The sequence below is a fragment of the Elephas maximus genome, chromosome 1 (genome assembly GCF_024166365.1).
Source record: "Elephas maximus indicus isolate mEleMax1 chromosome 1, mEleMax1 primary haplotype, whole genome shotgun sequence".
In the NCBI taxonomy this organism is placed as follows: domain Eukaryota; kingdom Metazoa; phylum Chordata; class Mammalia; order Proboscidea; family Elephantidae; genus Elephas; species Elephas maximus.
This window is the reverse complement of record NC_064819.1, coordinates 218,649,500-218,677,423: the sequence shown is the minus strand read 5'-3', so window position 1 is coordinate 218,677,423 and position 27,924 is coordinate 218,649,500. Positions and strand designations below refer to the sequence as shown.

Below are 27,924 nucleotides of genomic sequence, written 5' to 3'. Positions count from 1 at the left end.
ATACTCTAAAACTCCATAGTAAAATCTAATAGGGAAATAACATTTATTCCATCAGTCTTAACTTTACAATCAACTTTGGAGAAAAAAACTACTCTTCAAAGCTTAAAATAACAGATGAAGCCTGAGATAAGAAGTAACAGAATTAGCGTTAACATAATTTATGTACCAATAATTGTTTATCAGTGCTCGTAATTTTGAAACCTTCTCTTACAGCATAACTAGGGAAAGACAGAGGCGAGCATAAGAAAAATGGAAGAATGCTAATGTATTTCTTCATTTTGGCTTTTATTTCATTAATTGGCCTTTATTTTATTTTTTTCCTTAGGCTCTTTTCCATACTCTGTGTATTTACATGAATTATAATAGCTAATATTTTAGCCCTCATGATTATCACAGAACATGGAGGAAATGATGATAAACCATCTAGGCTATGTGGACTTATTTAAAGAAAACTGTGATAATGTTGATTAGTTTAGATGTGGAGTTCAAGTAGAAATATTTTAACTTTTCCCTTCAGTAATTTCTCTGCAAACACCCATAAAACCAAAAGCCAAATCCATTGCTGTGGAGTTGATTCCGACTCATAGAGACCTTATAGGACAGAGTAGAACCTGCCCCATAGAGTTTCCAAGGAGCACCTGGTGGATTCGAACTGCCCACCTTTTGGTTAACAGCCATAGCTCTTAACCACTATGCCACCAGGGTTTCCCAAACACCCATAGAGCTATTTAATATGAACATTAACATACATATTTCTTCTTTTTAGTTTGTTTCACTTATGGAAGGCACAGGCATTTTTATTAAATATTTATCTAAGAGTGAAATTTCATATTATTGAATGTATATACACCATGGGTTTTTCCTCCAGTGTTTTAAAATAAGTAAAATATTCCTGATTCCATAGCTTCCAAATACACACATCCCAACAAATTGGTTTGTGATGATATGAGACTAGGCAGTTTGCCCATAATTGAAGACATTTTGCCAACAAGTCGCAGTCTGCCAAGAGAAGCAGTGACAGCACTCTGAAAATGAGTGGATGATCCTTATGTAAATATCCAGGCTTTCTGCCCTTTCTGAAGCAGTGATTCCAGCACACATGACTGGCAGATACCTTAATTAATCATGGCGCCCTGTGATGGCCATCCTTAAGGAGGACTGCTATCTCTACTCAGAGCTAATATTCACTCCCCACACCACTCTCTGATGTGACCCCGGTCTTCTTGTCATGACCACACTGTTCAGAACTGGAACATGAAGAAAATTCGATTTAAATTACAACTCTTATCTTTTTTGTGGTCCTTTCGGCAAGATTTATGTCAACACTGAACTTCTACTTTTCCACTAGCTGTTTTTAGCATTCACTGTGTGAACATCTGTATATATTTTCTCTCTCGAAATGAGATGGCATTAGGGCTTAAGAAAATCAAAGTTGTTGAAAAATTCGTAAAATATAATTTGTGTGCAATTAATTAAAGACCCAAATAAGAGCCCTTTTTTAAAAGACAAGAAATGGCATGTTCTTAATACTTTTTATAGGATTTGTTTCTCCTGCAAAGAAGGCAGTAAATTGCTACCCTTGGAATAGTCTTTCAGACCATTAAGGAGCCATTTCTTATGCTACAGGAGTAATTTGTTAAACGAATTCCTGGTGGCCTGAGAGAGTTAATGCACCTACTAAAAACAGTAGCATTTTATTGCCTTCTCATTAAGAGTTCTTGCCCATTACACAAAGTTCATAAGAGCCAGAAGTCAGCACACCATGGCTCTTAAGAGCAAAATCTTATTCTCTTTGGTGACATTAATTATTGACTGTGGGGCATGTCTTCTGACTTGACAATCACAGGAAAAGGGCTCATGCTATAACTTCACCAGCCGCACCTTTCCCACTGATAATATTTACAGCGGCATTTGGAGTTATCTCTGAGGCTTTTCATTTGAACCTGCCAACATTTAAAAATCCTCCACTGGCCTCCATCCCTCTCCACAAAAGATTCTCCATCTTGTTGTTGTGAAATTGTCTGGATTCTAATATCACTATTGGTTGTTTTCAACCTTTTGTCTGAGTCCACATACGACCCATAAATAAGAGTGGCTAACTCAAGTGGCCAGGGCACGGGGAGCAGTTCTTAAGGCATGTGTAGTAAGTATGGTGGTTGCAGTATTTAGATGCCTCCCCAAAGGCCCCTCAAATACTTCTAATATACCACACATATATTTATGTGTTAAAAAATAAAAAAATCCCTGAGTTGCACCAACAGTTTATGCTCAACTACCAACCTAAAGGTTGGAGGTTCAAACCCACTCAGCAGCATTGAGTAAAAAAGGCCTGGCAATCTGCTTCTGTAAAGATTACAGCCAAGAAAACCCTATGGAGCAGTTCTACTCTGTAACACATGGGTCACCAGGAGTCAGAATCAACTCCATGGCAGTAGGGTCGAGTTTGGGTTTCGATGTATTAAAAACTGTCTATTTGTTACATCTATTTTTACCAGCAGCTACTTTTGTAAAGTCAAAAATAATTTCTCTCTCATGCTCTTTCTTTCCTTTCCGTCACATTTTCTAATAAGGATTTATCCTTTCTGCCAAGGATGACACACAAGCTACGTTTTTGCTAGGCACTCACAGAGATCATCTAATTAGTAGCCTGAAGAGCGCTAAAGAAAAATACGTGAGCTCATTTATGTGTTCCAAGAAGGCACATTACATTAACAAAATATGTAGATATTTATAATGTGTATATTATTCATCAGGGGTGACACCACAGAATCAGAGGGGAACAAATGCCACCTAGAGCCACATTCCCACACCTCCTGGGCCGCTAGTGAAAGGAGAAGGGGCATGGGCCTGGGACAGGGAAGGCTGGAGGCTGTGAGGCAGGGTCAGGCCTCTGGAGAAGCAGGTGTAGGCCTCAGGCTTGGGGCAGCTTCAGGCTGAGAACCACTGTCCGGGACCTTAGTACAGGGGGCTTTGGCATCATAGGACAAGAGGCATACATGGTGAAGAGCTGCAGAAGTAGTCACTCAAATTATAGAGAAAATCATTCTTTTTTAAATATTACATAATGTAAAAACAAATGACAGCTCTAGGAAAACGAGAGGTAGACTTTGGTTAAGGATATCTGAACAACGTTTGCGAACCACCCACAAAAGTGTGTGAAACACTTAGGGGCTTGCTGGTTTGTTTGGTGGAAATAAGCAGGGCAGTAATACATGCTCAGCGATACAGAAAACTTAATAAAAATGCCTGTAACCATCCCAATCAGAGATGAGAACTGTTAGCATACTGCCATTTGACCTTTCAGGGTTTTTCATACATGTATAAACTGTACATATTTTTATCAAAGCCAATCATACTCTTGGAAGTATCTTAAAGTATTTTAGCCTGTTTTTATTTTTTTTAACTTAGCAATATAAATGAACATATTTATTTATGTATACTTCAGAAATGAAAAGATGCTCAAGAAGTATAAAAAAAAGTAGTAATTTTTCAAAGTTCATTGCCAATTAGAGTTTTTTCTTTGGAAAATTCCATTTTGTACAAAATTAGCAGGCAACTCATTCTAAAACCCTCCCATAAATTTCCCCCACTCTTCCTTTTACCACTCTGTGGTGCAGAAGGGCAATAGGTTATAAACTAGTTTATGAGCAGTTTTTCATTTCACTATAGGGCTGATGGTTCCTGCATAGAAATTACCTGTAACCTTCTGGGCCTATCTTTCAAGTAGTTATACATACAATTTAATATGCTGGCCCAGGCATATTAGAGTCAGCTAAATATATGGATTGTGCGTGTCAGCTCTTTCTCATAAATAATAATGCCGTACTTTCCCTTTCAAAACAATTGGCTGCCACAATGACAACTGACCGTAGGAAAAACAAAAAGCGTTTCTTGTGATGGATCCTTAATAGGTTTTAAATAATAAAAATTAAAATGTGGGAAGTTTTTTCAAAAGCGATTACATTTCCCTAGTTTAGAATGTAATCCAAATTCTTCCATTAATTTCATGCTGCATGTTTAAATTCTAGTTCACTGAGGCTTAGTGATTAGATCAGATCCATCTTGCAGTATTTCTTTCCATATCTACCTAACGGTGCTATTGGATTTAGGAACAATCCTGTTCAGAGTGCCGGTGTGGTATCTGGAGAAACAGCTGCTCAGTTTCCTATCAGAGAAATATTCACATAATGAAATGTTTATGTTTAAAACTAGATATGGATTTTGTACATCCTGTTTTTATTTAATGAAAGGGTATGTTACTTTATGAAATCATTAAGCATTTTAATGTTTTGTTATGTTTTCACTTTGCATAACGAGATGTTCTCAGAAGCTGAAGCCACCCAGAGCCCAACATACCCCATATGCCTGGAGCGACTGTGCTTTTAGCACCTGCAAAGTTAGCGTCTCAGTTGCACACTGTGGTAGGCATGGACACACGCCCCCGATCCCCAAAACAGGTGTTGCTAACCAGGAGCACAGAGTCTCTGAATGCAGAGCTTATGCAACCATAAGCCTCACTCCCAGCTTAGTCCTCTGCGCCTTAGAAATTCAAGAACAAATATTCACAGTTTTTTAAATTAAAACCACATTCTTTGGATAAAGTGTTAAAAAGCAAAGATGTCACCCTGAGGACTAAGGAATGCTTCACCCAAGCCGTGGCATTTTCAATTGCCTCCTATGCAACGCGAAAGCTGCACAATGAATAAGGAAGACTGAAGAAGAACTGATGCCTTTGAATTATGATGTGGGTGAAGAATGCTGTATATACCAAGCACTGTCAGGAGAACAAACAAATCTGTCTTAGAAGAAATGCAGCCAGAATGCTCCTTAGAATCAAGGATGGCGAGAGTCTATGTCTCACATACTTTGGACGTGATATCAGAAGGGAACAGTCCCTGGAGAAGGACATCATGCTTGGTAAAGTAGAGCGTCAGGGGAAAAGAGGAAGACCTTCAGCAAGATGGACTGACACAGTGGCTGCAACAATGGGCTCAAATATAGCAATGACTGTGAGAACAGCTCAGGACCGGGCAGTGTTTCGTTCTGTTGTACCTAAGGTCACTATGAATGGGAACCGACTCGACAGCACCTAACAACAACGACGAAAACTTTGGATACTAACTGCAGAGAGGAAACACCAAAACAATTGTTGGGCTTGCTTCCTGTTTGTAATTCAGGCAAAGGGGATTCCTAAATCTGCTCTTGATGTTAGATCTTCAAAACTGCTTGCTGCTGAGAAGTCCTTCTGCAGATGACACAGACAAGCTACCTTTCTAAAGCCCTATTCCAACTTCAGAAGCATAACAGATTGGGACTGGCACTAATTTATGAGGATATTTGTATTAGCTTAATCCAAACACAGAGATTATTTTAGGACTACATAGAGGCTTAGACATAAAACTGGCTTTGCAACACTGAACTCGATAGGATCTCGCATTGCCATCTACTGAACCTAAAATTTACCTTTAGCCACACCCATCCTTTCCACCTTAAACTGAATATTGTCCTCCTTCTGCCTCTGGTAGATGTCCCTCCCTCCAACTGTGCTCTGGGCCCATCTTCAGGAGCCAGCTCTCTTGATGGTCTAACTAGTTGCTGTTGAGTCAGTTCCCATTCATGGTGACCCCACGTGTGTCAGAGTAGAACTGTGCTCCATAAGGTTTTCAATGACTGATCTTTTAGAAGTAGATTGCTAGGTCTTTCTTTTAAAGTGCCTCTGCGTGGACTTGAACCTCCAAGATTTCAGTTAGAAGTTGGACGTGTTAATCATTTTTACCAACCAGGGACTCCCTTTCCTGCATCCTCAACCACGCCCAAGCAACTCCCCTTTCCTTGCCATCAGCATTAAACACATTTAACTCAAACCTATCTTCAAAGCAAGACAAGACAAAGCCCCGAAACCTTTCCATCACCTCTCGCTACCCTCCAGCTATAGCTATTCTCACAACCGAACATTTTCTAAGATGTTGTCTCTACATGCCGCCTTCTTTTCCTCACCACCCACTCATCTCTCAAAGGCTTGCCACCTGTTCTCACTGAAACTCTTCTCCATCAAGATCTCTAATTTCCATGTCATGGAGCGCAGCCTAATGGATACGTTTCAGTCCTTCCCTACCCTTGACCTTCCCACAGCATATGACACTGTTGAATGCTCTTTTTCTTGGAATTCCTTCTGCTTTGTCTTTGGTGACTATTTTCTCTTGGTTTTTCCTCCTACCTCATTTCAAGCTCCTATACCTCCATCCATCATGTAAATATTGGTGCTATGGCTATGTTTTGTCACTCATCCTTTCTTCTTCTCACTCTACACATTATCCTTGGGCCACCTTATCCATGCCTGTGACTTTAATTAGCACATGCCAATAACCTCCAAACATTTGTCTCCAGAACAGATCTTGCTCCACTTTCTCCAGAGGTGCAGACATATATTCCACATCTCACCATAAAGACCTCAAACTCAACTTGTCCAAAATTGAGCCCACTGCCTCTCTTCTTGTGCTCCCATCCACAAATGGCCCCATTTATTTGAGGTGCCTGCAGGGTCATACAAGGCCCCTACCTCTCCTTCACCCCCACATCCATTAACATCCAGAGGCCAGTGAAGAACAACCACATCACCTTCCATGGTATACTTTTGTCCACACAGAGCTATCTCTTCCTTCTTGTAGTTCTTATCCTGAGGCAGCCTGTTTGGGAAAGAGAAGGAGAAGAAACAAGAAAAAACTACTCTTTTCCTCATCTAGAGAATGGCAAGAAGTAGATTAAAATAAAAAGGGGGAGGGCAGTTTTACCCTTGACATAGCATCTCTTTCCTGGCTGCTACTATGACCATAAGGAGCACTGATGGTGCAGTGTTTCAGCACTTGGCTACTAACAGAAAGGTTGGCAGTTTGAACCCCGCTAGGGGCTCCTTGGGAGAAAGACCTGGCAATTTTCTCCCATAAAGATTACAACCTAGGAATCCCTATGGGGCAGTTCTACTTTGTCACATGGGGTCACTATGAGCCAAAAAAATCCACTCGACAGCATCCAACAACTATGACCATAAGGTCATGTGTATGTAGACAAAGAACGAACAACACTGCCACAGTCCTGATCCTAGATCTAGGTGAGAATTTTTAAAGAAAGAAATCATAACTGAAAAAAAAAAAAGAAATCCAGCTACTTCAAAACTAGAAAAATTGTAAGAATTTGCCAGATACACGTGCCAAGAAAATAGAATATGAACTGGACATTTTTAATGAACATCTAGACCTGTGCTGTCCAATATGGTAGTGCTGGCCACATGTGACTATTTACATTTAAATTAATTAAAATTAAATAAAATTTAAAATTGTATCCTCAGTCACCCTAGCCACAATTTTGAGTGCTCAGTAGCCACATATGGCTAGTGACTACCATACTGAGCAGTGCAGAATAAAATATTTCTATCATGGCAGAATTCTATTTGACTATCCTATTTGACAGTGCTTGTCTAGACAAATTACAGAGATGAATATGGTCAATAAAACAAAGGGATGCAGGGCAAAATGGGAGGAAAAGGCTAGTGGTAGATTTGCAGTGGGAAGAGCTGCGGCTTTTGCCTTGATGGATAACAGGAGGTGCTGAAAAATAAGTAGGAGAAAGTCTCAGGGGACACTCAGAGAAGGGTTTCCCGGGAATTCAGGGGACAACAGCATTCAGTGGAACTGGAATGAGACTGGCCTTGACATTAGCAACCTCTGGTTCCTTCTCAGATTACATCACTTCCATCCTCAAAGACCAGCACAGTAGTTGTCAGTGCTACAGCCCAGACACTAACAGAAAGGTTGGCAGTTTGAGCCCAGCTAGGGGCTCCTTGGGAGAAAGGTCTGGCAATTTCCTTCCATAAAGATTACAACCTAGGAATCCCTATGGGGCAGTTCTACTTTGTTACATGGGGTCACTATGAGTCAAAGAAATCCACTTGACAGCATCCAACAACTATGACCATAAGAGTTAGCATTTGATGTGAGTGTACCAATAATCTGCTAAGAATTTAAAGTGGTAGTTTGTGCATGATTGGCATTTTTATGTATTAGGCTATTCCTATAATAACCAGGTTTTCATGGTCTTGCATTTTGATGTGCTTTCTTGGGCAAAAGAGAAAGCTGTAGCAGGCACTCCATTATCCACACCTGGGATCTTTGTCTCTAGAAAAGCAATTGCCATGATGGCTGGGTGTATTTATGCCTAGTTTTCCCTTGCACTCAGAACAGTACCTGGCAGAGTAAGGATTCAAGAAACGTATGTTGCATGGAAATACGTTGGGCATGTGAATGCCATTGGTCGTATACGTAAAGAAGGAAAAAAGTTTGAAAAAACCCAGTCTATAAAACATAATTTGTCTTCTTAATACAACATTTAAAATCCAAGGTTTGCTCCCAAGCTATGACAGACTTCATCTTCCCTCTCATTTTGCCTACTTACCTGGGCTCCGGAGCCATTGGTCAATCTCTTTTCTCCCACAAAATACCATGCATATTCACACCTCCATGCTTCATACGCTTAGTAAAGTACAGGGGTATCGAAAAAGAGGAAGACCTTCAATGAGATGGATTGACACAGTGGCTGCAACAATGGGCTTAAGCATAACAACGATTGTGAGGATGGCGCAGGACCAGGCAGTGTTTCATTCCGTTGTACGTAGGGTTGCTGTGAGTCAGCACCGACTCTGCAGCATCTAACAACAACAACGTGCCTCATATGGCTCCCCCATCATGGAATCCCTCCCTCCTTCACTCTACTCCCACTCCCCAATAAACAAAATCCTATTCATCTTTAAGACTGTTCATCTAAATTTTATATAGAATTTTCTCTTTACTTCCCCAGCATGTACTCAGAATAAACTTGGCCCTACTGCTATTTTGTTTGGATAGAGTGTGAGTTCTCTGCATGCTCATCTCCTCCTTCAGCTGGTAAACCCTTTCTGCATTCTCTTTGTGTTCCCACAGAGCCCAATGCAGTAGTTGTCTAGAAATTTCCTTGGGCCTTGGTGGCGTGTTTTCCAAATGTGAAAATAAACTACAGTGACAACTGGGCACCTACTATGTGCACAGCACTGTACATATAGCTCATGCAGTCCTTCCACAGGTGATGTTACTTGCCCAAGCCACATGGATTTAGAGGACAGAAAGAAATTCAAACCCATGTGTAACTCTTCTGTTCTCTCTACTGACACTATCTTTCATCATCTGTAATAAATGTAGATTGATCTATTTTTGTCACTTCTCAGATATTACTCTTGATGCTATACATAAAATATGAATGATTATTACCAACAAATAACTTCCAACCTCTGCCACATGTTTTCCTATAATTATTAACTCCTAATTGTTTTGGAAGCATTTTTAGTACCTACTGTGGGCCACAGACTATTAAGATTTATCATTCTCTGTCTAGGATAATCAACTTCACCGTCAAGGGGAAAATCAGGTTAAATTTTTTTCCATAATTAGATGATGCCTCAGAATTATTTTTTAATCATACAAAGAATAACTGTGTCCTTTGTTGTAAAGATATATTTATTCTCATGGAATTTTTTAGCTAATCGATGTAACTTAAAAGCTCCTTCACTCGTGGGCAGAGAGGAGCATTACTCTGAACAGGTTACCCTCGTAACTTCAATGTGCTCTTCTTCGGGAAGGTGGGATTTGAAATGGGTAATAACATTTTACTAGAAAACCTGGTGGCATAGTGGTTAAGTGCTATGGCTGCTAACCAAAAGGTCACCAGTTCATATCTGCCAGGTGCTCCTTGCAAACTCTATCCGGCAGTTCTACTCTGTCTTATAGGGTTGCTATAAGTCAGAATTGACTTGATGGCAACTGGTTTTTGGTAATAATATTTTAGTTGCTCAATATTATTTTCTGCTTATGAAACCAGGTAAATTATATATAAATAGAGCCAAAACATTCTACCATTCCAACACATGATTGAAAAAAAGTATGGAGCAGAGGGAAACAACTCTTCTGACAGGTAGTAAATTGAATAAAGAGTGCTTTCTTTCCTTTCTTATTCTCTCTGCTGTATATAACTCCACAAAGTGGGCTTTGTAAATGTGTTTCAAATTCTCTCCATTGTACGGCACAGTGTGAGGCTTTGCCTTATTCCTAAATTTGCATTTAACATCTATTATTTTGATAGATTAGACTTTTATCAGAGTGTACTTAATGTAGAATTTAACTCTTATCAGTTTATTCTTTCCTAATTATTGGTTGAAGTTACATCATCGTTTGTGTTATAAATAGACTAAATCCTAGATTTGCATATATATTATGCTGTTATGTTTTTGTTTTTTACTTGACTATCAGAATCACATACAGCCTGGCTATTTTCTTTACTGAAATTGGCTACTTTGGTTTATATCAATGAGGCGTCCGGTGATTTTAAATTTAAGTATTGAATTAGCTGTTCATTCAAAAACCTCTTTTTGCCAACTCTTTCCCCACACCTCCAAAACCCAGGGAGGATGCCAAGATTTTCAGAAGATTTATTCACTTATTCTTCCAGTGTACTTGGAAGAAGATCAAAGCACGGGAAAAGAAAAGCAGATGAATAGGATTAGTGCGCTAAAAGAAATATATTCGATTCATTTCGTTCTCAGTTCCAAGAAAGAGAAGAAGGAGGAGGAGGAAGGCAGTGGCTAAGGATGAAGGGAGGAAAGAGGGAGAGAGGATGGAAGGCAGACAACAGACAGATGGAAGGGAAGGAAGGAGGAAGCTAATTCAGAAACCAAGTTCAAAATTTTAATATTTCTCAAAAAAAAAAAATATCTCTCGACTTACTGAGTTAATTTCTTTGTCTTAACATGTGTATAAAAATAACCCTGCTTTGTATTTTCTGGGGAGAATGGAATAATTTTCTATGGGGAATTTTTCTAATGCAGACATTGAGATTTCATAAAATGGAGAACTTCTGAAAGTTATAGCTAATTATGTACCCAACTGGATGGTTTATTGGCTCATTAAAAACACAGAAGATGCTAATTTGCCTTCTCCAAAGGTCCACTGAAGAAAGTATTTGGTCATTATAAGTCCACATTCTTTTCATTTAGAACATCACAGAAAATATTCACAGGCAGGTAGGAATCCTGGACATGATTATGAAGCTGTTTACTGGTTTTTCTATTTAAAACTAAAAGAATTTTTAAAAGATGATGAATCACTTCAGACAACACAGAGTGGCTCAAGTTGAAGAATGGAAAATGTTTTTTATTTGGGTTCAAAAATTCCAAAATGTTTATTTCCCTCTCAGAATCTGCTGGATTTCAAATGACAATCTAATACCCCATAAGGAATGAAAGAGAAGGAAAGCAGTTATAAGCCCGTGTAATAAAACTATCTGCCATTCTAGACACCTATCACGTGCAGTGTGCTTCATACACGCTATCACTAACGCTCACAGTAAAGTCTGCCTTTTAAAAATCTAAGGATACCAAGAATAACAGAGGTGAAGTGACTTTCCTATGGTACTTAAATTTCTGTGCCTTAGTTACCCCACTTGTGAAATGGAAGCAGTAATAGCAATTACTTCATTGAGTTACTCTAAGGATTAAATGAAATCTGTATATAACATGCTCTGGGTAGTGAAAACACAAGGCATATTTTACCAAGACCACATGGTAATGAAGAGTTAGGAGCCCAACTTTCCCAGGTCCCAAGGCCCTGCCCTCTCTCCACTGCACCACGCACATTCTGAGCACAAGAATGCCAACCTAAAAGCTCCTCAAGACATTTGAAGACTTCAAGTCCTTTATTTTGACGTGGTCCTAATATTTAAAAGCCAGATAGTACATTTTGAGCTGTCACTTGGAAATCTAATTACAATATATAGTCTTTCTTATCCTGAACAGGTAATAGAACAAAGTCTTGCTTCCAAGAGCACACAGGTGTACTGGTACCGGGTGGGGTAACTCTGTAATCTGTAACGCACCAACTAAAAATTTATCATCATCCCATAGAGAAAGTGCTAAATTCTATAACACAATATTCACATCTTTGTTTAAAAGATTCTTCATGAGCCAGGAATCTCCATGAAATACAGAAAATGGCAGTGAACATAACTGATACGTATTATGCCTATGCAATAAATCATGTCAAGGCCCACTGGAAAATATTAGACTCACCTACAAAAAAGAATCAAAAGACATTCTAAGTCCAAGTGTTACAGGCAAACTATTAATGCATAATTGTCAACAAAGTAGACAGAAAGTAAAATGAAATGGTGTTAACAGGTTGAATTGCGTCTCCCGAAAAGATTGTGTTCAACCCTTCCCCATACTTTCGAATGGAACCTTGTTTGAAAATAGGGTCTTTGAAGATGCTTTCAGTTAACGTGAGGTCATACTGGAGTAGGGTGAGTCCTAATCCCATCTGAGTGGTGTTCTATAAAAGGGAATAAGACACAGAGAGGGAAAAATGTCACGTGAGGAAGGAGACAGAGACTGCTGCAGCCACAAGCCAAGGAATGCCTGGGTCTCCCAGAAACCAGGAAAGACAAGAAAGGATCTTCCCCTAGAGCCTTTGGGAAGTGTGTGGTTCTGCGACACCTTGAATTTGGACTTCTAGCCCCCAGAACTGTGAGGCAATACATTCCTCCTGTTTTAAGCCACCATTTTATGGTATTCTGTTATGGCAGCCTTAGGAAATGAATATAAATGAGTGGTCAAAAATATCCTTGTAACTTAGACTAGCATATTCCATTGATTTGAATGTACATATTTTCACATGGAAAGGTGTACGAAGTCAGGGTGGATAACAATGGATGGGGAATCAGAGTCACTACTGTTTGGCCACAAGGGAGGCAGCCCTAGTGGCACAGTGATTAAGAGTTCAGCTACTAACCAAAAGGTTAGCATTTGAATCCACCAGCTGCTCCTTGGAAACCTTATCGACAGTTCTACTCTGTCCTGTAGGGTCGCTTTGAGTCACAGTTATCTTGCCAGTAAGGGAGGCAGTGACCCCTGTGTACACATGTGCAATATGGCTATTCCAGGTATACATCGGTGGAGCTGGGAGCCCTTGACTTTGCAGCCCACAAACCACTGGGTGACCATTTGAGGAAAGAATGAGTCACTGTTTGAAAACTCTCTATAAACAACTTCGGGTAAGGTCAAGAAAGTATCAGCATCTAAACTCGTAGGAGGGTTTGTCTGAAATCCAGAGACCATGGAGGCTGCATTAATGACGTTCTTGCTGGGCAGAGAATGATAGTGTGAGGACAACGTGGGCACTGAGGGACCTGAGTGAGTCACAGGAGTCTGTGTACAAAAATGTTTCAGGATTACATGTACTCAGCTTTTACTTTTATTTTTACATTTTTAGGAGCAATAAATGATTAATGTTGTTAGGTGTCCTCAAGTTGATTCAGACTCATAGCAACCCCATGTGACAGGGTGGAACTGCCCCATAGGGTTTTCCTGGTTATAATCTTTATGGAAGCAGATTGCCAGGTCTTTCTCCCATGAAGCTGCTGGGTGGGTCTGAACCACCCACCTTTCAGTTGGCAGCCGAGCACTTAACCATTTGTACCATCAGTGCTCCTTAAATGATAAATATCTGTGTATAAATAAGTCTAAAATGAGTTGGAAATAATAAAGCTCAGTAAGTTGAAAACAAGCATCTCAGCTGAAAAGCAGTATTGTGTTAACAGTTACACTGGCTGAATCCTTCTTTCTTGGTGGTACTTACTGGTGGTCTTTCCATCCACACCATTTTAGACTTACTGAAATACGGAGTATCTCCCATCAACCTCTCCTACTTCTTGATTTATGGTCTTTATGTTTGGTCCCTTATTAAATTTGGGTCCATAAAATATTCTTTAAAAGAACCCAGGTAAGTCACAGATTCAAATCTCAGCTTTGCCAACTTGGGTAAGTTACCAAAACCTGTGTTTGTCTACTCATCTTTAGAATGGGGATAATGGTATCACCTACCTCACAGGGCTGTTGTGAGAATTCAATGGGATAATACATGTAAGGAGCCCTGGTGGCACAGTGGTTAAGTGCTCAGCTGCCAACCCAAAAGTCAGTGGTTCCAATCTACCTGCCACTCAGAGGGAGAAAGATGTAGCAGTCTGCTTCCGTAAAGATTACAGCCTTGGAAACTCTACGGGGCAGTTCTATAGGGCTGTCATGAGTTGGCATCGACTCTATGGCAACGGGTTTGGTTTTTTTTTTTTCCTTCTTTTTTTTAAGTGTTAAAAACTATATCTTAACGTTGTTGTTCTGTAGTCAAGGATTTAAGCTTTCTCCTAACATGCCTTGAAAATAATTTTAGTGCATGAGTCACAGATCTCTCTTCTATGGCCCCACCTCCCCACTTTCTTCCTTCCAATGCTGCCTAACTGATATTTATAGGCTAAGGACTCATGTTCCTAACAAACACAAGGCTCTAGAGCTACCTGTTATCTTACCCATTATTTTGTTTAATTTCCACAAGAATCTCTGATGGAGTGTTATTAACCTCAGTTTCCAGATGAGGAAACAAATGGGAAAGGATTTAGTAATTTGCCTGTGGTCACAAAGGTGGGTGGAGGAGCTGGGATCACATCCAGGTTTCTGGGACTCCAAAGCTTTAATGTTTTTGTTGTCCTTCCAGGTGATCGACACAGATCAGAGAACAAAAGAAAGACAATGCTTCTGGTCCCTGCACAGTTGTGAGGTTCCTCTGAGATCAAGCCATTCTCAGCAGCTTTGTGAGATTCCAACTCACGTCTCAACAACCCCTGGCTGCTCTTAACAACCCCCGGCTGCTCTTAACAACCCCACTCTTTTTTGCCTTTCTATTAACAACAAGGGAAACCCTGGTGGCGTAGTGGTTAAGTGCTACGGCTGCTAACCAAAGGGTCGGCAGTTTGAATCCACCAGGAGCTCCTTGGAAACTCTATGGGGCAGTTCTACTCTGTCCTATAGGGTCGCTATGAGTCGGAATCGACCCAACAGCACTGGGTTTGGTTTTTTTTTGGATCTAGCGGGGGTGTATCCAAAATGCAATCTAAGAGGGAAGTAAACATTTGTGTAGAACAGGTTATCACAATTCCTTTGTATTTTGTCTAGCAGCACACCATAGGCTAACATTTATAAGTACCTGAACCATACTTTGATTAGCTTTAATTGAAGGAATTAAATGGTATTTTTTACTCTCACATTTCAGATTAAAGAAAATATGATGAAAAGCAAATCCTAATTCGAACAGTGTGTCATTTTGGTACTTCCATGTGCCTTAACAAATTACGGAGTCCTGGTGGCTGCCAGCCAAAATATTGGCAGTTTGGATCCACCAGCTGCTCCTTGGGCCATTCTACTCTGTGTTATAGGGCTGCTATGATCTGGAATTGATGGCAATGGGTTTTTTTTGGGGGGTGGGGGTGGGGGAGGGGTTAACAAATTACAAAGTTTAATATATTTCTGCAAAAGAAAACCTAAAAGAGTAAATAAAATTTTACTTTATAAATTATTAGCACTTATGGTATTATACAAAAGAAAACAAGAAAGTCATTAGGCCTGAAGAACAACAAAACCACACCCCAAGGTGAAATTCTGATCAAGAGAAACTTGGTTTCCTGGGTCTGGGGGTGAAGGGCATGCCATCCTTCCAACACAAAGGCCTTGCTGTTCCTCCAAGTTCCCTGAAAACAGGGAATGTCCTGGTAGAGCCAACTCACGTAACTTCAGTCTTCTTAGGCATTTGAGAAAGGTCACTTAGTATTCCGTTCATTCAACAATATTTCCGAGCACTTACAACATGCCAGGAAGCCCACCAGGCATTAAGGGATAAGTGGGCAATAACACCGGGAGAGGGCAGGACCGGAGTGCACAGGGCCTCATGGAGGTCAGAGTTAAAAACTAGACTTTGTCATTCAGTGACTTTCTTCCAAAGACCATGAGGTTATTCACAGATATTATCTGTCTCTCAAAACTTCCATGGGGCATGTTAGGGCAATACTGTTGACAGAACACTTTTCCAGATGGGAGAGAGAAGGTGTAAAAGGAAGTGCCTTCAGACAGCTACTCACCATGAAAACCAAGACTGGATTCAGGGCTTCTGATGTATAGCCAAGGATTTAAAATAACAATAATAATATAAATTAAAAGTATACTTTTCACCCTAAATGGCTATTTTTGTAAATGCTGTTGTATAGACTGATTTCTTCCCCAAAGGAGGCTGAAGTTAAATTGACTGAGCTAAACGGATATAAAAGAATCCACACTGAGTATACACAGTCCACGATCAGTGCTCATTATTCCACCAAGAAAACAGACAAGATTCCGCAGACATTCTGTGATTGGTACGTGGATGTATTTTAAAGTAGAGAAGGTTGGCCAAAAAAGTGTCCATAATTACACGAATGTACTCTGTCCTCAGGGTCACTCTCTAGGAGGGGAAAAAAGTAAGTTTCTCATTTACAAATTGTTCAAGATTCCTCTTTTAAATTAAAAAACTCTCAGTGGGGCAGCATATGGCCACGAATGAGACTAGAAGGCATTTATTATACCGATTCAGATGACAGACTTTAAAAGCCTGCTTTATGTGAAGTGATTTCATTAATGACATAAGCCATCCTATGCTTTACCAAGCACTTCTTACTTGGGAGCTTCACTGCATACATGCATTTTTAAAAATACACATTGGTGCTGCCCAACAACAGCACTGGCTTTTTCTAATATGCTTGTTAGAACAAGGAGGACTTGAAGCACAGATTGTGGAGCTGAAAGCTTAGATGTTCAAACTACATTGTTGGTCCCTGTGGAACCCTGGGAGTAAAGGGTTGCTTGGAGTTTGAACTTATGAACAAAAGTCTTCTGAGGCAACGCCTTGAAAACCGTGGATCTCAGTTGTAACTAAGGCTATTCTAGAAAATGAATATTTTTGATGGTGCCACAGATCTCTTTAGGTACACTTTCTAGGCTCTGACACCAGACAAAATGTCGGAACTAGAGGATCTGGGAAAGCCTCAACTGTCTGCCACCAACCCTGTGTGTCGTCAAGGGTTTGCCACAAACTCTCGGCAGCTTAGTGTTTAACTACACAATTTCTGAATCAGACTAGATCATTTTTAAAGCCCCTTTCATTTGTAAAATCCGACATATTTAACATTTCTAATATTTACCCTACATCTTCCCTACTTTAAATCTACTTTCCTTTCCTCTTGTATTCAATGGGAATAAAAGTAGCCACCCGCCATCATCAAAACACATGATACCGTTTATATACAACCCAAAACACTGTTACAAAAATTCTTTGAGTCAATGTTTTGGGCTGCTTATTACATGCCAGTTGCTGTGCGAAACAATTACGATAATTATTCCAGTTGCCCGCAGCCCTGCTGCCAGAAAGTGGTGACTTAGGATTTCAATCTAGGACTCTGGGCCTGATCACCTCTGAGGTACTGCTTATCTTTGGTTGAATCGCAACAATGTTAGGATGGAGATTCCAGGCCTGGGGAGGCCAATCAGAATCACCTGTGGAGAAACTCCAAACACATGACCTCCCTTATGTAGAGCCCCTGTTGCCAGCACAGACGACATCCTATCACCCCTGTTACTGTTGGGTGCCATCAAGTCGATTTGTCACACAGAGATCCCGTGTGACAGAATAGAACAGCCCCACTGAATTTTCTAGGCTGTAATCTTTATGGAAGCAGATCGCCAAGTCTTTCTCCTGTGGAGCTGCTGGGTGGGTCTGAACAGCCAATCTTTCAGTTAGCAGCCAAGTTGTCAACCATTGCGCCACCAAGACGTCTATCACTGTTAGGGGTACTATTTCAGGGACAGGTGTGATGAGGGAAAGAGATAGAAAAATCACAACATATTCATATATAACAACCATACAAAAGCATTCAAGTACATATTGATAGATTTATTTGAATTCTGCATGCCATGTGGCGGTATGTGATTTTTCCTTTCTTTCCAGTTAAAACTCTGATTTCCCATGCTAACCATAATGCTACGGCACCATAAACATATTTATATGACTTCAATTTAAACAACACACGTTCTCTACCACATTCATCAAAATGTGAAAGATTAAAAAAGAGGCCAAGGCAGAACCGCTGTGAAAGCCACAACATTTGACTGAAGAGCTGACATATATTTGCAAATCACAGGGCTGCACAAGCGTCTATGACATGGCTCATGAGGCTGCTACAATTAGGCTTTTCATGGTGCTTTCTCATATATTCCCTTTAAAAAAAATAAATAACCGAGAGGAACAAAAGGGTCAATTGTCATTAAGTTTACAAAATTTAGATGCACACATGTTGATTTTTCAGGCCCATATACACACTTCTGTACAGATAGAACTCTTCAATGAACAATGGCTTCAGAAGCCCAGACAGGATCTCAGACTATTAGCAAACTTAGGGAACAGGGCAACAACTGCAATGAACAACAGAATTTCTATTATTTGCCCCAATCAATACACCACTTTGCCCCCAAGATAGCACAGCATTCTATTTTTGGAATAAGGGAAAATTCACCTAAAAAGGGGTATGATACAGAATACATCTATAAAAGATATTTCCCATCTTAAATAATGTTTAAATGTTGACTTTCTTCCTTTTGTCCCAGTGGAAGGCATTCTGGCCAAATTGTCAAAAAAAAAATACCACCCAGCTCTTAATGTGGAATTGAACCTCTTGTTTTCCTGTGAACCTCTTGTTAAAAAGGTACCTTTTAACAGCAACAATAAAAAATAAAACTTCCTTTCCAGGAATTTTGAAAATTCAACAGGAAATTATCTATTTTAGTAATTTTTTTAATGTCCATTTGTCTGAACTACCATTCTTTTTTTTTGACTTTTATGGAAAGATGAACATGGATTAGAAAAGTTAATGGATTTGATTGGTAATAATACAAAGCCGAATAGGGTTTTTTAAATCAGAGAATCTGACAGTATAAAATATCTGATGTAGGAATATCTAACTGATGACTATTGAAAGTGCTAGTAAGAATTAAGAAAATTCTAAAAGAGAGCATAGCTGATTTGCTTTGCTCTGTACAACTATTCTCGTCCTATTTAACAAAACATTTATGAGTGTGCCTGTATGACTTTATTCTAAGCACAAGTTGTCAGCTGATCTCTTCAAAGAATTCCCTGGACACTTAGGCTCGGAATAAGCTGAGAAATGGTAGTTTAGAGTTAGGCTCTGCCTCACGGCTTCTATCTTAACTAAATACTACAATTAAAAACATATATAACTCAAATGTTTTGCCAAAGAATTTTATTTCTTTAATGTCTCTTCTTATTCTTCAATAACAGAAAAAAATCTAGGCATGTTTATCTCAGATTTCACGCAGGTGTTTCCCAGTCACTGGCACATCTGGTTTTTCTTCACAGAGAAAAGAGTTCACCAATCCACCGTCATCTGCTTCGTACCTCAGCTGGATCCACCCCAGAAGAAGCTATGGGGGCAGAGTTCCCATTTGCACTCCTGATGTGCAAATCACAGTCATAAAGTCAGAGGGAAATGCAATATGCCATTTGCTAATTTGCACAACAAATCGATAAATCTGAAGCTTTTATAAGAAGAGGAAAGGTAAAGAAGTACCTTCATATCTGTTTATGTGACTATTTCCCTGGACTTTTTGAAAAGCTGACCTTAGAAATTTGCTCATTGGTCTTTTTTTTTTTTTTTTAGTATCACATTCTGTTCATTCAATCAATAGATAATTTACTGAACACCTACTATGAGCAGACACTGTCACCTTTGTAAATCTCTCCTAAAGAAAACAAAGGGCCATTACTCAAAGGCTTCAAGGTAGTGATAAGGGTGTGTGAGGAAGCCCCGGTGGCGTGGCGTAGTGGTTAAGTGCTACAGCTCCTAACCAAAACTTCAGCATTCTGAATCCACCAGGTGCGCCTTGGAAACTCTATGGGGCAGTTCTACCCTGTCCTATAGGGTTGCTATGAGTCAGAATCAACTCGACAGCAACAGGTTTTGTTTTTTTTTAAGGGTGTGTCAATGTAAGCTTCAGATTTCTAGTCAGTTTTAAGGTCATCTCTTCCTCCATAAAAGGAAGTAAGGAAACTGACTGAGAGGAAAGAAGGGGAGAGAGAGAGGAAGTCAGCACCTACTACGTGTACCTACCCTGGGCCAAGCACTGGGTGTGCATTATGTTGTGAAACTCATTTAAGCCTCTTAAGAACCCGTAGTCAAGTTGATTCCCACGTGTTTCAGAACAGAACTGTGCTCCATGGAGTTCTCATGGATGTGACCTTTCAGAAACTGGTCACCAGGTCTTATTCTGAGGTGCCTCTGGGTGGGTTCAAGACTCCAACCTTTCGGTTAGTAGCTCAGCTCTTAACCGTTTGTCCGCCCAGGGACGCCTTTAAGAACTCCAAGAGAAGCTATGAGAGGTATTTATTTTTCCCATTCTACAGACAAGGATAAAAAGCTTTAATGAGTTTAATACCTCTTCAAGATCATTCCCCATGCTACATTACGGCTAAAGTTCTTGGCGGGTTCACCACAGGAAAAAATATCAGCATAACTTCAGAAGGTGAACTAAGATGTGACTAACTCCAGAGTAAAAGCTCATTGCTTATTGTTGTTCACAGCGTCAAGCTGCTGTAAATTTCCCTGGAGTCAGAAGCTCCTGGAGTATAGCTATCCTGTATTACTGTAAATTCAATCTTTCCCAAGATTTTTGGTTCAACTCTCCCCTCTGATGAAGAAAGAGGGCATAAAATTATGCTTTCCTTATGCCAAGAAATATTTCATGTGAGTAAAATCATTCTTCAGCTCCCCCTCAAATTTTCTTTTAAGATGAATTGAAGAAGATGTTGCAATAATTAGAATTCCTCAACATTTTGAAGTGAATGTCTACTTAGACTCTCTTGATGTTCTAGGAAATGTAAGTCAAGATAATCCTCCGCTGTTGATAATGTATCTGTCTCTCAAATGCTATTTCCTTTACATTAAAAAATGAAGGGTGTCATTAGTGCTTAGATTAAAAAAAAAAAAAAAGTGGAAAAATGACTCTTCTTAAGAATAATTACATCCAGATACAATTCATGATAAGAATGATTCCATTCTCCTATATTCCAACTCTTGCCTCATCTTAATTTAATACAAAGAAATTAATGAGCTTCCTTTAGTACTACTTTGCTTATTTTAAAGTTTCCTTCCTCTTTTTTTTTTTTCCTCTACCTTTAACTAAAAAGTCTTCAAAGTCCATAAGCGGTTTTACCCTTTAAGACAATGACTCTTAAGTTAGGTAGAGCATCAGTTAGTTTCAAATTCCAATCTCAGCAACAAACAGAAGGTTTAAATTTGACAAGATAATTAAATTTAGACATGACTCAAATAGAAAATAAAACTTTAAATGACCAAAGAGCCCTTCCGGGGGTTGCAGCAGATTGCATCACAATGCCCACAGTGAAAATACTATTTTTCAGAAATCGAGGCCTCTCGGGTAACAGTTCAACAAATGCACACAAATGTACATCTGTGAGATAGATCCGCCATAGATGCTGCACCTGGAAGTGAGGTCTCAAACAGGAAGCCATTTATTATCACAATAAATTATATCTCTGATCTATACACACATCCCACCCCTTAAAAAATCTAGCCTGGACATTTTAAACACTCTAGTTCACTTGGAAAAAAAAAAAAAATGATGAAAGGTTGATTGGACTACAGTCCTTATGAAACAATAAGCTATGTTTAAAGAACAACCTATGCATGTTCTTAGAACTTAATTTCTTTATATTTTTAATTAAGAATAAGACTGAGTTTCCTTATTGCCTAAATTAATCTCTAGGCTTAACTATTTAAATCCTTAGATTTCTTAAAAGTAGCATTGTGTTGAGATGACCTTTGGAGATCTAACGGATTCCTTAGCTGGTTAACCATTCCTAGGGACCAACAAGGACTAGGAAGAAATTAATATAAAATTATTTTCCTTTGAGAGACCCTACTCTTGTTGAAGAGATCTGGTAGTGCAATGGTTAAGAGTTCGGCTGCTAACCAAAATGTTGGTAGTTTGAATCCACCAGCAGCTCCTTGGAAATTCTACGGGGCAGTTCTACTCTGTCCTATAGGGTCCCTATAAGTTGAAATTGACTCTACAGCAGCGGGTTTTTGTTTACTCTTGTTGATCACAATGCTGAGGTAAACTTGTATCTCTTACATACTTCTAAAGCCGCCAGTCTGGGAGCTTATTGAGCATTTACACGTGTTCCACAGCCTCCTCTCAACCAGGTTTTTGGTTCCATCAACCTGGTTGCATTTTCTAAACAGAAAATAAAACTGCTAATATCCGAAGGCGAGAACAATAAGAATTAAACCAAAATTCTGAATTTGTCTTAGTGGCCACCCCCACCTTAATTTACTCTCCTGTTTGGCTGCAGTTATAGAGGGCTTGTAATGTTCACAGCCAGCTTAACTCCCCCCAACTAGTCTGAAATCAGAAACCTCGTGAGGGAGGCACTGGAACTCCCTGGAACTTACTGGATGTGAGGCCATGGCAGTCTTCAAAGAGCGAGGAAAATGAGTTATAAAGTCTTGCTCTTTCTTGCTCCTTGTATGTCAGAGCAAGATATTCCTGCCCTACCACTAAACTCAGCCAGACTCAATGAAAAAAAAAAGCTAAGTTACAAAAAACTTCCTTCCCTTGGTTACGTTCCTTAATTTGTCAGCTATATTATTGTACCTACTATAAAATAACCATATAAAGCACCTTAAAATAAGAATTCCCTCGCCAAACTATTCTACATAGAATTACACAAAATACTTCCACTTACGAAAACATGATCCTATAGGAGGGTGGGGGGGGAGTATCATAAAATACAAAATTAAAGCTACTGCTCTCAAGTTAAAAGCTAATTTAGAAACGATATACTGTAATGTCTAGTTAGTGCCCGAAACCTACTGTTGTCTTATACTATACTTAAAATCAGCTATTACCTGAACCTCGTAGCCAACCTTATCTATTTTCATCAGGAATTCATAGCTTAGAAGGTGAAATCCCAAAATATGTATAGGACGACATCTCACAATAGTGTGTCTTTTAAAAATGAACTCAGTTCTTTCTTTAAGTGTGATAATTCACTGCCTTACTTCTAGCTATTACCAGTTAGTTACCCAGTTTACTAAGTTGATTATTCCAGAATTTTTCCAAGCAAAAAGTTAAGCTGATGAGTATTTCCAGGGTCATCATCCATTTCCCTTTTTGAAAGATGGCTCTAAATATGCCCTTTTCCAGTCTTCAGGCATCTCATCAGTTCTCCACGAGTTTTCAAAAATGATATCTAGCAGTTCTGTGATGACTTCGGCCAATTCATTAAGAACTCTAGGATGCCAGCCATTGGGACCTGTGGATTTGAACATATCTGGGTTATTTAAGTTCTCCTTTAACCATTCTTCCCCTAGACCATCATGGATTCCTGCTCCTCCTTTTCAGTCATACTTGTTCTTGTCTGGTTATCACGTGGACTTTAGAGCAAAGCTTTTAGAGTCTCTGCTTTTCATCTATTAATTTTCCCTTTCAGGCTAATAAATGAAAACTGTGTTTCATTCTTCTCTAGCCTATGTTTAAAAAGGACTGCTTTCCTTTTATATTTCTTGTAAGAAAAGGAAATTGAAAGAACATATTAAATAAAGGTAAGCCTCATTTTTTTTTTTCATTTAACAGTTTGCACTTCTAAATCATATCTCAATAGTGTATTTTAGCAAACACAGTAACAAAGCAAAAGTCAACACAGTGGAAGACATTCTAAAGGCTATCAATCTCACGCTCACAGGGTACATATCTATTCAACTTGTATCTGCAAGTACCAACTCAAAATGCATCTTCCAAAATAATAAAGACTCACAATCATCTTTGGTCATAATTCTTTGCATGCATAAATAGTTACCTTTTCACATACACATTTAAAAAAGCATAGCTGTACATGAAATGGAAAGAGCTTAATAAGAATTTCTTAAAAAAGCAGAAACCTAGCAGAGTTTATTAGTTGCATGGTCAGCAATGGGAATGTTCTTGGGTTTATATTGCACTAATTATCTCCAAGCTCTGATGGGTGTTGACAGTTTTAACCCATTCGCTATCACAGTGACTCCTCCAGAACTGGAAGACAGCGGCAGGTCACAATTTACTGCCCATCCGTCACACCTGCCTTGTGCTGGGGCTCCCCTGACAGATCCAGAAGGAACAAAGAAGAGGAGGAAAAAAAGAGCGCAAAGGAAGAAGGAGGGTACCTGACAGTTTCTCAGGATTTCGGATATGACGGGTAAAATGTGCTATGTGGATTCAACTTTTTTTTTTTTTTTTTAAATTAGGAAAGATTTGGAAAAGGTGAAATCCATTTTGTTTTGCTTTGTTTTTCAAGTCTCTCTCTCTAACCTCCACCCCCTGTTTTATCTCTCAATGGAGCCTCCTAATATAAGTTAAAAAAAATCATAGTGCAGACATCATTAACATAATTAAAAGACTTTTTAAAATGCTGTGTGTTTCTCTGGGGTACAACAATTTGTTTTAGCACGAGCCATTTTCACCCCCTGCTCGATAGCCACCTGCTGATGACAATATGTTAACTAATGTGTCATTATTAATTAGCTTGAGTATCATCATCAGGCAATCACAACTAAATGAACAGAAAGTATTACTATCCATACTCAGGAAGTTTCTTTCTCCAGAGGATCAAGGCTGTTTTCAGGCCTGATGCTTTTTTTTTTCCCTGTAATACTAAGTAATCACATCTTACTACTATTAATATACCCAAATAGTCACCAAAATAAACCCACATCCAAGCCAATGCTGCTATCAAAATCATCTTCTGTTTTGAATTGTGAAAAAGTAATATTCCATCTATCTTGACAAACCAAGGTTGTTTCTGTAGTGGTGGGGAGAGTGAAGAAAAATTCTGTAAAGGGGAAAAGTCATTTTAATATGAAGAAGGAGAAACCATCTCATTTCTACCGTTACCCACTGTCACTGAATCGATTTCGAATCACAGAGACCCAAAGGACAGAGTAGAACTGCCCCATAGGGTTTCCGAGGAGCAGGTGGAGGATTCGCACTGCTGACCTTAATCACTGTATCACTGGGGCTCCATTTGATTTCTAATGATGTAATAAGTAAATAATGAAAAGGCATTACATCAAAAATTACGTTTACTATATAGTGCAAGATTATCATTTACTGGGGTCAGGAAAAAGCAGAAAGAGACTCCAGATACAGCACTAGGGGTCAGTAAGACTGGAGTCCCTGGGTGGTGTAAACATTTAATGCACTTGGCTGTTAGCTGAAAGGTTGCAGGTTCGAATCCACCCAGAGGCACCTCAGGAGAAAGACCTGTGATCTACTTCCGAAAAACCAGCCATCGAAAAGCCTATAAAGCACAGTCCTATTCGGGGTCTCCGTGAGTCGGAATCAAACTGACAGCAACTGGTTACTGATTTAAGGGTGGAGGAAGACAGCAGACAGGAAAAGGAAAGAGTCAAAAAGGGAGGCTGCCGCTTCTCGAGGACCTTCTTATTAAAACAAAAGATCCTCAGATGTCTCTGTACCATGTTAGATACAGTTCTGCCTGAAGTCAGGAAGACTGACTGCCTCGCCAACTTTCAAAGGTCACTGTAGGAAGATATAAAAATAAAGAAAATGTCTTTGGACAGGTTATTCCCTAGCCATCATATCCCCTCCATATTAAACCTGTCTAAAGATGTGCACCATGAGGTCATTTCACAAAGCTAGCGTCATGCTAACAGCCTCCGAAACCTCTTGTGTCTTTGGTTCAACAGAAACAAATCATATTCATTAAACAAGCCAAGCCTTGCAATTTTCTGTTTTTCATTCTTTGGGGGAGAGAGGGTGGGAGGCAGACAAACAGGATTTCCGCAGTTGGGTCATGGAGAGTTTCAAGATGGGAGAGCAGTCACAGAGAACAGTAATTAGCTGAGCACATGTTGCTTCATGATCATAGGAAACATTAGTAATTTCCCTGTTCGGAATGCTCCCTCATGCTCTGGTGGCAGACACATAAAGTGACATCCCTGATCCTGGCCTTGATAGATCCCACTCTCCAAGTGGAATAGAAATGAGCATATTTTTAAAATTCTGACAGGCTTTTGCAGGGACAACTGCTGAAAAGAACCCTTCTAGGCAAATATTCACAGCCAACTATTGTCATTTCAGCCAGCTGCTCCCCCACCACACATTTTTCATATTTCATTTCCCCCTAAATTATCTATCATACTCTACAATGAAAAACATTCTTTCTTCACTCCACCAAAATAAAATAAAATAAAAATCTGTTCATATGTGTTTACAGTCTTCTTCCTCAGACATAGTACTAAAAAAAAAATAAAACTCATGAAAATAATTGCCTCAAATAATCTGGCCCTTTCTCAAAATTCACGAAACCCAGACTCTGGAACAATACACAAAGTTATATTTTTAGTTCTTAATGCTTTTGAAGTTTGGCTGTTTTAAAAGACAGAGTTTGTATTTAAAAAAAAAAAAAGCCAGCAGTTTCGTTTGTACTATGTCAGACTACTACACTGCCATTTCTAGGACAGGAAGTTGTTAAAACGTTGCTCCCCCACTGGGTTTGATTTTCCTCCTACCTGCCTTTGAGACCATTCTCAATCAGAGTGCTTAAATCAAGGCCACACAAACCTAATTCTTGGGCTGGGATGGTGATTTTCTCCGTTTCACTTGCGGGGATCGTCTCACAGAGATTTGGCTATTCACCTAATCTATGTTACAGTTCTAATCGGGAAATTGAAGGGGGTAGGAAACGTCCTTTAATAAATAAACTATTAACCTGTGGATAAAAATGAAGATCTATGAGATTAACTTTTTTCTTCGTTGATTGTTCTGATTATTTTTAAGTTATCTTTTATTGTGCTAAACTCTACACACCATAAAATTTTCCACTTTGACCACCTTCAAGTGTACAATACAGTAACATCTATCACACAATGTTGTGCAAACACCACCACTATTTGTTTCCAAAACATTCTCATCACCCAAAACGGAGAAATTCTGTACGCACAGAGCAATCACTCCCTATTCTCTCCTGCTGCCTCCACTCCCAGCCTACAGTAACCACTCTATGTATTTCTCTATTCTAGATATTTCTATAAGGGAATCATACAATATTTGTCCTTTTGTGTCTGGCTTATTTCAGTTAGGTTCAAGGTTCATCTATGTTGTGGCATGTGTTAGAACTTCATTCTTTTTCATGGCTGAATAATACTCCATTGTGCATAGATACCACATTCTGTTTATCCAGTTCACCTTTTGATGGACACTTGGGTTGTTTATACTTTTTGGCTACTGTGAATAATGTTACAGTGAACACTCGTATACAAGCATCAGTTTGAGGCCCCACTTTTAACTCTGTTAGGTACATATCTAGGAGTGGAATTGCTCCTAGGGATTACGTGGTAATTTTATGGTTAGCTTTTTGAGGCACCACAAAAGCGTTTTCCTCAGTGGCTGCACCACTTTACATTCTCACCAGCAAGCCATAAGGGTTCCAATTTCTCTGTATTCTTACCAACACTCATTACTGTCTGGTTTTTATTTTTGTTTTTGTTTATACATATATAATAGCCATCCTATTTAGAGTAAAGTGGTATCTCATTGTGGTTTTGATTTGCATTTCCCTAATGGCCCATGATGCTGAGCATGTTTTCATTTGCTCATTGACCTTTTGTGTATCTTCTTTGGAGAAATGTCTATTCAAGTACTCTGCCCATTTTTTGATCAGGTTATCTGTCTTTCTGTTGTTGAATTCTAAGAGTTCTTTATATATTCTGGATATTAAACCCTTATCAAATACATGATTTCCAAATATTTCCTCCTATTCTGTAAGCTGTCTTTTCATTTTCTTGACAATGTTCTTTGAGACACAGAAGTTTTATTTTGGTGAAGTCTAATTCATATATTTTTAT

General features: G+C 39.2%; 1 protein-coding gene across 2 annotated transcripts in view; it reads right to left on the bottom strand.

Annotated features, from left to right (window-relative positions):
* SAMD5 (sterile alpha motif domain containing 5) overlaps positions 1–27,924 on the bottom strand; it is a 485,760-nt gene that overhangs the window by 397,618 nt on the left and 60,218 nt on the right. Inside the window, exon 2 of one of the 2 annotated variants that reach the window (XM_049905888.1) lies at positions 125–23,336. The exons of the other annotated variant lie outside the window; for it this stretch is intronic. Coding sequence (XP_049761845.1) covers positions 23,274–23,336 — 63 coding nt within the window. The 3' untranslated portion in view covers positions 125–23,273. Of the gene's footprint in view, positions 1–124; positions 23,337–27,924 lie in introns of those variants that run through there. 2 annotated transcript variants of the gene reach the window in all.